Source organism: Gobio gobio (genome assembly GCF_949357685.1).
Source record: "Gobio gobio genome assembly, chromosome: 7".
NCBI classification, from domain to species: domain Eukaryota; kingdom Metazoa; phylum Chordata; class Actinopteri; order Cypriniformes; family Gobionidae; genus Gobio; species Gobio gobio.
The window spans coordinates 3,110,970-3,123,886 of NC_137103.1; the positions used below are offsets into that span (position 1 = coordinate 3,110,970).

The following is a 12,917-nucleotide window of genomic DNA, read 5'->3' on the forward strand; positions in this document are numbered from 1 at the left end:
GCCTCATTCTTTTTCACTTCAGTTAAGAGAGCAATTATTTCCTTCTCCATGCCCTCTGCCATTTCTCCTTTTGGGAGGTAAGGAAGGAAATTTACCTCAGCTTTTCTTGACTTTTCGATGTTTGAAGCTGCTTTACCTTTACGTTTGTTCCTAAGAGAATTCACAGTGATTTCAGGGTGTCCAATCTTAGACATCTTAATCTTTAGGTAATGTTTCAATGTTTAATGTGCCAGTGCGAGATCCTATTTCCCTCAAGCAAGGGTGGGCATTTATCAGGGCTTCAGCTGCCTGATCAAGCTGTGGGGTAATCCGCATACCTTAAGATCTGCTCAGCCAAGATCTGTCCGATCTTAGTTTTGGTGGTGGATTAAGTAGCATTGCACTGTTGCATTGCACTGTTGCTGAACTCTGTGTCAGCTCTCTGAAGCTGAACTTCAGCAGAACATGAAAATAGAGGAACTACAAAAACCTGAGGCCAAGAACTGGTTCTTGACTGCGGAGAAGTAGCTATGACAGTCTCAACGCTGCTGCAAAACAAGATAAGCTGACTTCCTGGAGTCAATAGCACAAGGGTTAACATCTCTCATGTCAGGAGTATCAGAGCTACAAGCTGAACTGGGCGAAGGAACAGGAATGGTGGGGCAGGTGCGGTCTCTTGAATGCTGTATTCATCAGTTGATAGAAAATTCACTTTCAGGGTATCTCTGTCTTCAATTTGACTGGTTGACATGAGTTTCATGTATTCATTTCTAAAGTCTTTATCTTTGTACATGAGCCTGAACTTTTGCTTCACCCCAAAAACAGCAATTATTTCAAGGACAAGGTCATCCACAGACTTTGGGATTCAAGTTTTTCTTGCATCGTCATCCCCCACCAAAAACAATCCTCAAAATGGCCGGACTTGACATTTTTCTACTTTTCTAAAAGACCTAATATATATAAAAAAATATATAAATCAGTAACAATTAATACACAACATTTAAAAAATGCTTTACCTTAGATAGTGATGATGTGCCTCTTCAGGGTTACCATCCGTCCGTGTTCCTTCAACTGTATAATCATACAGTGGATAAACATCAGTTAGCTGTTCAAGATCAACCAGGGCAACCTCTCTACCAGGAGAGACAGTCAACTGAAAAGCTCTAAAATGTTCTTGATGCCACGCACACAATATCTTCACAACAAAATTCAAACTGCTCTTGATGATACACATTTGAAGAATTTCAGCAAACTCTGGCAGGCCAGACCCACAGCTGACCCAAATGAAACGAGCATACTAGTTCTGTAATTGATCCCATTGTTTGTGACATTTTTGTGAGATGGACCACATTAATTCCTGGATATTTCTGTCTACTACTTCCTTGTTTAAGACATCCACAGGAAGTGTGGAGACGCGTGGACTTCTTAAGCCTACAGGAATAGATTTGATAAGCAACAATTTGCTGGTGTTTGGTAGGCAGTCTGAGCATTATGTTTCTGAAACAATTTCTGTGGCGAGCAACTTCCTTAAAGAAACTATGTTTCGCCTCAAATCCACTGCCTAACAAGATAGGGCATAGTGGATTAGAGCTGTCAAATAAAAATTAGAATTTCAAATATTCATCAAATTTACAAAATAATTCACAATCGAATGCAAAAACTGTGCATTTGCAGTTTTATGCACTTTTGTTACCTAATTTTCCTTACATGCTCATTAATTAAATTATATTTTATTTAATAACAATTGTTTGAAAAGTTAACGCACTGTAAAAAGTGAATTTCATTTCAATAAAAGACGCAATGCTTGATTTGGTTTACGTTTGCTTGTTGCGCTCACTTGCGCCTTCTTGTGGGCATAGGAGACAATACAGCACATTTCCCCTCTAGCATTAAGTATTGCCTTTAGAATTCGAATATAATTCGAATTTTGCCAATGTTTAAGAAAGAATTTCGAATTTAGCTTTTCAGCCATTTTGACAGCCCTATAGTGGATAGTGTTCCACATAATGATGCTTTGGTAACAGTTTCGACAAACCTGTGTCTGTGCTCTATAATTTTGCAGTTTAAGTAGGCTATTGTTTCTCATTTTGAATAGGGGCAACAGCAAGCTCATTTATTTCTTTCAAATCAAGAGGCTGGTTCACACTCTGGTATCAAGTTTCCAATAATGAATGGAAGCCATCTCAGTAAATTCCAATTTTCATGTGCATTACCTCCAATGTTCCTGGAGGCATATGTACATGGAATAATGTGAGGTCTATTGGTTCTATCACCCCACTTACAGGGAATGTTCAAGATCAATGGGTTCAGAGTATCAAGAGATAGATAGCCTACTTCTTGTTAACAAATTGTCTCAAACAGAGTGCAAGTTCCACTGGCACAATGCCCTCAAATAGTGCATGCACAATATCATATTTTTTCCACTAATTTAATTTTCCTGGTTGTTACCCCTTTATTCCCCAAACTTTACATATTGTTCTCTTATTCCTATACATACGTTCTTTATAAGTACAGTATAATTACTGAAAAATACACTGTAAATTCATTTTACTTGCGCAGTACTTTGCAGGCTAAAACGTTAACATTTTGTTTCATAAACGCTTAAAGTTATTCACCAGAGATTTTTCAACTTTTTTCAACAGTCTGTCTCTGTTTTATATTGTTAACATCATTAGACAGCACGTATTTAAACATGTATCTCAAGTCTTGAATGTAGCCTACATTTCTATGCACTTTTATGATTTAAGCCTGTGACAAGGACTTTTATTTTGGTGTGGTGTTGTGACGTCATACGTCTGCGCCGCGAGATGCCTGTGTTGTGAATTAGCTGAAGAAAGGTTTGTGTTTTTAAACATTTAAAGTTTTAAATAGCTATAGTCTGCTCGGACAATTTTATTACTTTCACAAGCAGTGCGTGTCGATTATTATATGTAACATGATACTGCTTTATCTAACTTTAATGAGCGTTATTTCTGTGAGTAAACTACTCTGAGTCTCATTTCCTTTATTGTGAATCAGTTTAAACTGAATTCAGTCTCTGGTAAAAGTTATGATGGAGAAACTCTGAGTGAACTGAACCAAATGCTTGTCAAAATGATGGAGTGAGTGTTTCTCTGGAGAAGAGTCTCATGATCCTGCAATACCAGAGGCTGCAGTTTCAGGACCGCATTTCTAGGACACTCAGTTTTAAAGCACTTACTGTTCAATTCTCTATTTATATTATTCATTTTAATTAAAGTTTTACTGTTTTAATTGTTTAAATTGAATTGATATTTTCTCCTAGCCATAAACATAACCTTTGGAAACCCTGTTGATTATTTAACCTAATTCAGTTTTGATGGAAATAAAGTCCTTATATTTATAAAAGTGTAAATAAGTTATTTTCTGTCAATGATTTCTGCTTCATTCTGCTCTTATGTGCGGCCGACTTAAATTGCAGTAAAAGCTGTTTGCACTACAATGTGTACAGTAATGCTAATAATTTAAATAATATGAAAATATGCCAGTTTACAACCTTACAAGTAGGGCTAGGCGATATGGCAAAAAAATTAAATCTCGAAGTGATCGTCATGGTGTAAATGTAATAGGGCTGTAATCTCCCAGTCGATTAGTCGATACTTTCTGGCTCGACCAAAATTCTGATTGGTCGAAATTATGCTGCATTTGAACAAATGCCACGCGTCAAAAAAGCTGGCCGAAGCCCATCTTTATGCAAATGAACCCGTTGAACGCGATGCAACTATCCAATAGAAGTAGAGCAGATGGAGACGGGGGGAAGTCTCTCGCCGGTCCTTTGTTTTTCATTCCACGCTGGCTCAAACGCACGCCCATAGCGGTAAACTTGAGGAACGCCCATCAACACACACATGAGGGGAAGCGTCACAACACCGCTCTAAATGGATCTGTACTATCAGTTTTGCCGCGTTCATTTGATCAGGTGGAAAGCACTCATTTCTAATGGGGGTGTTTCCAGAGCAGCCCTGTTTCACAGGGAACAGTCTGTCTTCAGAACACCCCCCTAGTTTTCACTTATTTTGGATTAGCCCAACCCACTGAAGAAAAGAGACAGATTGAAGTAATGGTAGGCTAGTTTGCTGTGTTTATTTAATTGTGAGAGCGTTTTTTCTGCTCTTGATCTGGCTTGTTTAATAAATATTCCTTTTTTATTAAAGTGGACGTGCCTTTTGTGTTTAAGAGTAAAAGCTTTAAGTTAATAGTCTATTCGTGTCTCAGCCGCGAAGCTGAAATTATCATGTCTGTCACTTATTATAACAAAAACAATTGTCTAAATTATGTTGCATATTCCTCAAAAGTTCTTGTAATGATATCACTAGTTGACAATAGTATTATATTTTGGGAAATCATAGACTGTGATATTGCGCAGGTGCACGTGATTCAACGCTGTCAGAGCCGAGAGACTTGTGTGTCAGACTCATTTCAGTGCAAAATAATCAGCTCAAAAACTATTTAATATACTGCAAATAGCCTACTAGTTTATGTTTATTTATATTACATTTAGGCAGACAAGGCCACCAAGTACTGCGCACAGTGCACAGCTAATTCATTTAACTTTTTTTGATTACAGCCCTAAAATGTAAAACAAATGACATGTTTTGTGTTAAATGTCTTTGCCGATAATATACATGAAATATGAAGGCAAATATTGTACAGACATATCATAAACATAACCACTCTGAAATAATGTAAAATAAGGAAAATTATAAATATTTCTTAGCCAAAAATAAATATTACTGGTGTTATAAACAGCAAATGCTTTGTAAAAACAGCAGCTTTCAGCCTATCACCATCATGCAAACATGAAATATCAAACATACAGTAGTCGTTCTTTACAGGTTGCCGATCTGTAATTAATATGCAAAAAATACTATTCGAATTTTACTGCGTTGCTTTGCTGGCCGTAAATCCCGTGAATCCCTGATAAATCCCATTAAAACTCACAGTTCTAACTACATCCACTGGGTGGCGCTGTGGAGTGGGTTAAGTTGAGTGTATTTGATCACATAACGTCTGCCTCGCAATGTTTGGAATTACTTTTTATTTACTTTTATTTATATATTTGTATTTGCAATTTAATGCACTAAATGGGTTTAGTTTTCACTGATATTAATGTGCAATTTCAGCAATAAAAATTTAAATTTTTCTTAAAAGGAAACAAATGAGTTGACCTGCTCTTTAACAAATAATAAATACTTCTTATCCGATTACTCGATTAATCGATATAATAGCCTACTCGATTACTAAAATAATCAATAGCTGCAGCCCTAGTGCGTAGTAGCCCGTTCAGGTTACTTTCAGTTCTGCTTTAAATGAATTTGTTTTGGCCTGTTTAGCTATATATTTCTTCATTCTTGTTCTGTTCTGAATACGTTTACATTTAAAGGGTTCGTTTTGGGGTGAGGGGAACTAAAATAGATGTTTATAATGTTTGTCCATTATAACATTTCGCTTTACGTAGCTGGTATTATTTCTGATGTAATAAAATGTGACATGATTTATCTGGGGGGTTTTTCTCTCAAATACTCAAAATGTCTAGTGTGTTTGTTTTAATCAAGCAGCAAATTATAGGCTATTCATCTGTTTGTCTTACTGTCGTCATCGGTTTTATATTAGAGTTCTTATGCTTGGCTTGATTGCATGTAAATTTTGTATAAATGGGTCACGTCAATTTATTAAGATAATTTTTTTGTTATTTATTTATTAAATTATAAATTTAAGCTAAGCATCATGTTTGTGTTTTCATGTAGGAAATATTCTGACAATTAGGCTAAAACAACAATCAGAATTGTGTATTTCTGACATCAATTACTTTAATTGTTCAGAGATGGAAATAAATTAAAATGTATTTTGTGTAGGCCTATATAATCAGAGCTTCCAATAGGCAGGTTTACAGACCTGTCAACACTGGAAACTCATGCAATCATTAGACGAACACCCCATTTATATATAAAACTATGTTATTGAATGGTATACTAGCGAATACCAGACCCCTACATCTCTCATCTTAAACATGATTAAATTGTCCAAACACACAGGAGAACTCCTGGAGAAGCCTCTGAGATCCATGTGACACTGTTATAAAGATGGAGTTGATTAAACAGGAGAGTGAAGACATAAAGATTGTAGAAGTTTTCAGCTTGAAACCTGTAGATAAAGAGCAACAAACAGGTTAGTTTCATTCTCTTCTTTTTATCCTTATTAAAATGTTGAAGAATGTCATATGAGTGTCTAATTAAAGCAGTTGTATCATGTGGACAGTTGTGGACATGATGTTGAGATCACATGACCAGACAAATGCTACTGACTTAACATTATAAATGTATAAATACTAATGTTGCTTCAAGAGCATCTGAGAAACTCCTACTTCCATGTTGGGCATTCGTTTTTACGACATGTAGCACATTAAATTAGGAAAATAATATGGAGGTAGCCTAAAAACAATTATTTTGTGTAACAATAAACCATGTAATATCTAACAATAATGTTTATCCTGCATAAATCAATATGAGAAAGGTAAGTAATTTACATTTGTTGTCTAGAAGTGAAATAAAATTGAATTAAAAAAATGGAAATAAGACTGAAATACTTTGGGTGGCAATGGGAGAGTTATTTATAGGCTAAAATGTTTATTTTTATAAAAAGAAATGCAATAAATTAAGTTTGTAGTATTTCTCTCACATTTTTGCACATGTAAGATAACACTTTTCAGAACATCATACAATTCTGAGGGCCAAAAACTTAGTATTCAAGGAAAATTACAAACCGTAGTAAATATTCAGTGACACAAAGCAGTAAATAAGTCACATGTCAAAAGTATGTTGCAAACTCTTCCCGTCTCAGCTACAACTACAATCCACAAGTGAGACACATAGAGCCATAAATCTTACAACATTTCAAGAAATCCCTTAAATGGACAGGCATTCGATATCGCTACAGCTGAATTACATGCAGAAAGAGATGTTTTGACCAAAACATGAAGACAATAAACACATGACTGAGTTGATACATCTGTTTATCTGTTTTCTTTAGGCCATATTGGGTATTTGGATCTGCCAAAATTACAATTTAAAGTCAGAATATGTTCATATCTCACATACACTATATTGCCAAAAGTTTTGGGACGCCTGCCTTTCCATGCACATGAGCTTTAATGCCATCCCATTCTTAATCCGTAGGGTTTAATATGGAGTCGGCCCACCCTTTGCAGCTCTAACAGCTTCAGCTCTTCTGCTCTTCTTTCCTCAAGGTTTAGAAGTGTGTTTATGGGGATTCTTCTAGAAGCGCACGTGTGAGGTCAGGCGCTGATGTTGGATGAGAAGGCCTGGCTCTCAGTCTCTGCTCTAATTCATCCCAAAGGTGTTCTATCGGGTTGAGGTCAAGCCAGTCCAGTTAGGAGCGCAGTCATGCTGGGACAGGAAGGGGCCGTCCCCAAACTGTTCCCACAAAGATGGGGGCATGAAATTGTCCAAAATGTCTTGGTGAAGCATTAAGAGTTCCTTTCACTGGAACTAAGGGGCCAAGCCCAACCCCTGAAAAACAACCCCACCACAAAATCCCGCCTTCCACCAAAATTTACACTTGGCACAATGCAGTCAGGCAAGTCCCGTTCTCCTGGCAACCGCCAAACCCAGACTCGTCCATGGGATTGTCAGACAGAGAAGCGTGATTGGTCACTCAGAGAACACGTCTTCACTGCTCTAGAGTCCAGTGGTGGCGCACTTTACCCCACTGCATCCCACGCTTTGCATTGCACTTGGTGATGTAAGGCTTGGATGAGCTGCTCGGCCATGGAAACCCATTCCATGAAGCTCTACACACTGTTCTTGAGCTCATCTGAAGGCCACAGAAGTTTGGAGGTCTGGAGCTCTTGACTCTGCAGAAAGGTGGCCACTTCTGTGACCCTCAGCATGTGCTGACCCCGCTCTGTGATTTCACTTTGTGGCTGAGTTCCTGTTGTTCCCAATCGCTTCCACTTTGTTATAATCCCACTAACAGTTGAGCGTGGAATGTCCTGAATGGACTTATTGCACAGGTGTCCACCGATCACGGCCCCACGCTTGAGTTCTCTGAGCTCCTGAGAGCGGCCCATTCTCTCACTAATGTGTGTAGAAGCGTCTGCAGGCCTAGTGCTTGATTTATACACCTGTGGCCATGAAGGGATTGAACACCTGAATTCTGTTAAAATCTGTTATTGCCTGAAGTACAGGGCTCCACCCCAATATTTTGAAAAGTGCTTGTCAAATGCCGCTTTCTTTAAGGAAAGTGATCCCACCTTGCACACTCTCCCTTTCTCTTCCCCTCTTGAGCTGAGACGAAAGAAACAGCAGAGCCATGGAGCAAAAGGGCTATAGCAAGCTCCCGTCAGCCAAGCGCCCATGTGGCTCCCTCTTCCCTCAGCATGACGAATCTCTGGTGTGAGCGGCATGGTTTCATTTGGTGGATCCAAGGATGACTTCAACGATGCAATGTCTCGGTCTGCCTCTAAAGCAGCAAGCTTTGTTTATACGCAACGCATTCAAATGAGCGCGGAAGTGTGCGCGGCAAAAGTGACGTAATCGTGGAATGGGCGTTAGTGCGCGTTGAGAGCGCGAGACCCCATTTCTCTTGACGGTGTGCACAGCAAATTTTATAACTTTCCACACGGCTCTGCATCCGAAGATGCACGAGTTCAAGGCAAATCTGGCCGAGCAGTACAACTCACCACACTGGCACCCAGTTAGCGCGTCTAAATTAGTTGCTTATATTTACAAAATAAGCCTACAAAATCAGAAATAAGTGGACAGTAAGTTCATATCAAGGACCTTTCTTGAGGTTCACGTTTGAAGGGTTGGCTTACCAATATGCAGTTCCACTATTCTGACTGTCCCTAGATTTGCGCACTTTTACGAAAAGTGTGGATGTGTCCCTCTCCCCACTGAGACAGATGGGAGTATGCATTCTGAACTACCTTGAGGATTGGTTGCTTTTAGCCCAATTGAAGGAGAAAGCTATGCACACACAGACCTCTACACTTCAGCTACTTAGGTTCAGGATCAACCTAAGCAAAAGCTCAGTCCCCCAGCCAACGAATCCCATTCCTGGGGCAGCCCTCTACTCTGCCTAAATGCGGTCCTGGATTTCGCCCAATCGCTTTCTGAGAATTCAGAAGTTGCCGGCGTCATTCAAAGTCATGGACAGCCTTCCCCTAAAATCATTTCAGAAGCTACTGGGCCTTATGGCAGCAGCCTCCTCAGTAGTTCCCTTGGGTCTGTTACATATGCGGTCAATAAAACACCCTGTGTACCACCTGAAGTGTAGCGTGAGGGCCGCTTCATTCTCAGCGTGACCCACAGTTGTGTCATGGTCCCCTGGAAATCGCCCCATCTGTATCATGTGGGGGTAAAACTGGGCTCAGTATCCAGAAGGAAAGTAGTTGTGATGGATGCCTCCAAGTTGGTTTTGGGCGCTCTAATCGACGGAAGGCCAGCCTTTGGCTTCTGGGCGTAACCGATGACGAACTAGCACATCTACATCCTAGAAATGATGGCAGTATTTCTGGCCTTCATGCTGGGATCGGGCAGCATGACAGTGTTAAGCTATATAATTAGGCGCTGCCTCCTTCTGTTGGCACAGCACAGTCTTCGCTCAGTCAGAGCAGTGCACATGCTAGGCTCCATGCTGTCACAGAATGGACGTCCCCAAAGTAGTGGAGACATTACCCCAAGATGGTTCACATGATCTGGAGCATCTTCGGGCTTGCAGAGGTGGACCTCTTTGCATTGAAAGAGAAATCCCAGAGGTGGCCCCCTCTGCACCTTTATGCCTTCCCTCCGGTAATTCTGCTCCCTCAGGTCATCAGTCAGGTGGGGATGGATGCTCGGTGGTTCCCCGGAATGGTTCATCCGCTATCAGCAGCCCCATGGCCAGTTCCGTTGGTGGACCTCCTCTCCCTAGCGGGAGGGACAGTTTGGCATCCCCAACCTAAGTTGTGGGCCATGTCTTTCCCAGGAGGTCATGAACACCTTCGGCCTATTCTGCTAACTTTGGCATCAGTCAAGTGAGTTGGTGTTTTGCAGGCTCTTTCAGTGGGCGCATCTTGCCTATATATTGGGCCTAATTTTAGTTAAGTCATCTTTAGGAAACAGGGCTATGTGTCTAAAGTGCTTTCCACGGCCTTCAGAGCACAAGTCATTACGCTCACTGCTGTAAACTTGAATGTGTCTACCTCCTACTTCTGATCGACCAAAACACATCTTAATACGAGTTGTAAACAGAGCCTTTGTTGGTTTTGATGTTTTGCTCCATGTCATTAAACTAGGGTTAACATGTATTTGTTTTTGTTTTGATTTAGACCGGATGCAAGGGGAGAGTCAAGAACTGGAGGAAGATGAGAAAGATCAGACTGGAGAAAAATATTTTATTTGCTCAATAACAAAAAAGGTTTCCTCACGAAAAAGAGCTCTGAAGAGTAGAAGCGATTTCACCTGCCAAGAGTGTGGAAAATGTTTCACTGATAAAACAAACCTTAAAGTCCACATGAGAGTTCACACTGGAGAGAAGCTGTTCACCTGCCAAGAGTGTGGAAAATGTTTAACTCGAAAATCAAGCCTTGAAGTCCACATGCGAGTTCACACTGGAGAGAAGCCGTTCACCTGCGAACAGTGTGGGAAGATTTTCAGTCAAAAACGAAACCTTGAAGTCCACATGAGAATACACACGGGAGAGAAGCCGTTCACCTGCCAACAGTGTGGGAAAATATTCTCAACTAAAGGAAATCTACAGACTCACATGAAACTTCACTCTGGAGAGAAGCCGTTCACATGTGATCAGTGTGGGAAGAGTTTCAGATGTAAATTAACTCTTAAAACCCACATGAGGACTCACTCAAGAGATATCAAATGTCATGAGTGTAGAAGGAGCTTCACAGACAGTAAACGCCTGAAGAATCATGTAAAAACTCACACTGGAGAGAAGCCTCACATGTGCCTTCACTGTGGAATGACCTGCAGAAACAAAGGAAAACTTGAGGATCACATGAGAGATCACACTGGAGAGAAGACGTTCACCTGCCCTCAGTGTGATGTGAGTTTCACACATCAGAGAGACTTGAAACAGCATTTACTCACTCACTCTGGAAAAAAACGTAAATGTTCTAAGTCTGCCAAGAGATTTAGAAAAAAGTAGCAATTTCAAAAATCACCTGTAGATTTACTCAGGGGAAAAGTGATTTAATCTTGTTCAGTGTCAGAATTTTTTTCTTGGCATTACGCTTGCAGATACACTTGGCTTGACAATTTTAAATGCCACCAGAAAATCTTTGTTAAATAAATGTTTATCTTATTTATTTATTTGATTGTTTAATACACCAGAATCAAACTGTTTTTATGGTGAAATGCCACAATGTAAATTAAATTACAAATAAAAGTACATTACATGTATAAAATAATGAACATTGCACTGAATTATTTGATTCCCCTTCAGTGAGAGAAAGCACAAGTAAATGCATGGTTTCAGTCGTGACTTGAATATGCCTATGGTTGGGAGTATGGAAGCATACAGGTAGCAGTATTCAATTTATGTCATGTGTCATCAAGAGTTAATGTCATGTCGTTGGGGAGGTTGTGTGTGTGTGTCCGGAAAGTACGCACAGCGTTTCACTTTTTCCACATTTTGTTATGTTACAGCCTTATCCCAAAATGGATTAAATTATTTCCTCAATTCTACAAACAATACCCCATAATAAAAACGTGAAAGAAGTTTGAAATATTTGCAAAAACTAAAAAAAAATCACATGTCCATCAGTATTCACAGCCTTTGCCATGACACTCAAAACTGAGCTCGTTTCCACTGATCATCCTTGAGATGTTTCTACAACTTGACTGGAGTCCACCTGTGGTCAATTCAGCTGATTGGACATGATTTGGAAAGGCACACACTTGTCTATATAAGGTCCACCAGTTAACAGAGCATGAGAACAAACCAAGCCATGAATGCCAAGGAATCGTCTGTATACCTCCAGAGACAGGATTGTATGGAGGCACAGATCTGGGGAAGGGCACAGAAACATTTCTGCAGCATTGAAGGTCCCAATGAGCACCGTGGCCTCCATCATCCGTATATGGAAGAAGTTTGGGACCACCAGGACTCTTCTTAGAGCTGCCATCCGGCCAAACAGGGGAAAATGGCCTTTGTCAGGGAGGAGACCAAGAACCCGTAGGTCACTCTGACAGAGCTCCAGCGTTTCTCTGTGGAGAGAGGAGAACCTTCCAGAAGAACAGCCATCTCTCCATCAATCAGGCCTGTATGGGAGAGTGGCCAGACAGAAGCCACTCCTCAGTAAAACGCACAAGCCTGGAGTTTGCCAAAAGGCAGCCTGAAGGACTCTCAGACCATGAGAAACAAAATTCACTGGTCAAATGAAACAAAGATTGAACGATTTGTCCTGAATGGCAAGCGTCTTGTCTGGAGGAAACCAGGCACCGCTCATCCCCTGGCCAATCCCATCCCTACAGTGAAGCAGGTGGTGGCAGCATCATGATGTGGGGGTGTGTTTCAGCAGCAGGAACTGGGAGACTATTCAGGATCGAGGGAAAGATGAGTGCAGCAATGTACAGAGACATCCTTGATGAAGACCTGCTCCAGAGCGCTCTGGACCTCAGACTGGGGCGAAGGTTCATCTTCCAACAGGACAACGACCCTGAGCACAACCAAGATAACAAAGGAGTGACTACGGGACGACTCTGTGAATGTCCTTGAGTGGCCCAGCCAGAGCCCAGACTTGAACCCGATTGAGCATCTCTGGAGAGATCTGAACATGGCCGACGCTCCCCATCCAACCTGATGGAGCTTGAGAGGTCCAGCAAAGTAGAATGGGAGAAACTGCCCAAATATAGGTGTGCCAAGCTTTAGCATCAAACTCAAAAAGACTGTACACTGCAAAC

The 12,917-nt window shown here is 40.6% G+C and overlaps 1 protein-coding gene across 1 annotated transcript; it reads left to right on the forward strand.

Moving 5' to 3' along the window:
- The first annotated feature begins 2,749 nt into the window (after nucleotides 1-2,749).
- On the forward strand, nucleotides 2,750-11,747 carry LOC307129219 (uncharacterized protein). Its single transcript, XM_079821452.1, has 3 exons — nucleotides 2,750-2,816; nucleotides 6,033-6,165; nucleotides 10,328-11,747. Exons 2-3 carry the CDS (start codon nucleotides 6,081-6,083, stop codon nucleotides 11,158-11,160), a joined length of 918 nt encoding a protein of 305 aa, XP_079677578.1. The 5' UTR covers nucleotides 2,750-2,816; nucleotides 6,033-6,080; the 3' UTR covers nucleotides 11,161-11,747.
- The last annotated feature ends 1,170 nt before the right edge of the window (nucleotides 11,748-12,917 follow it).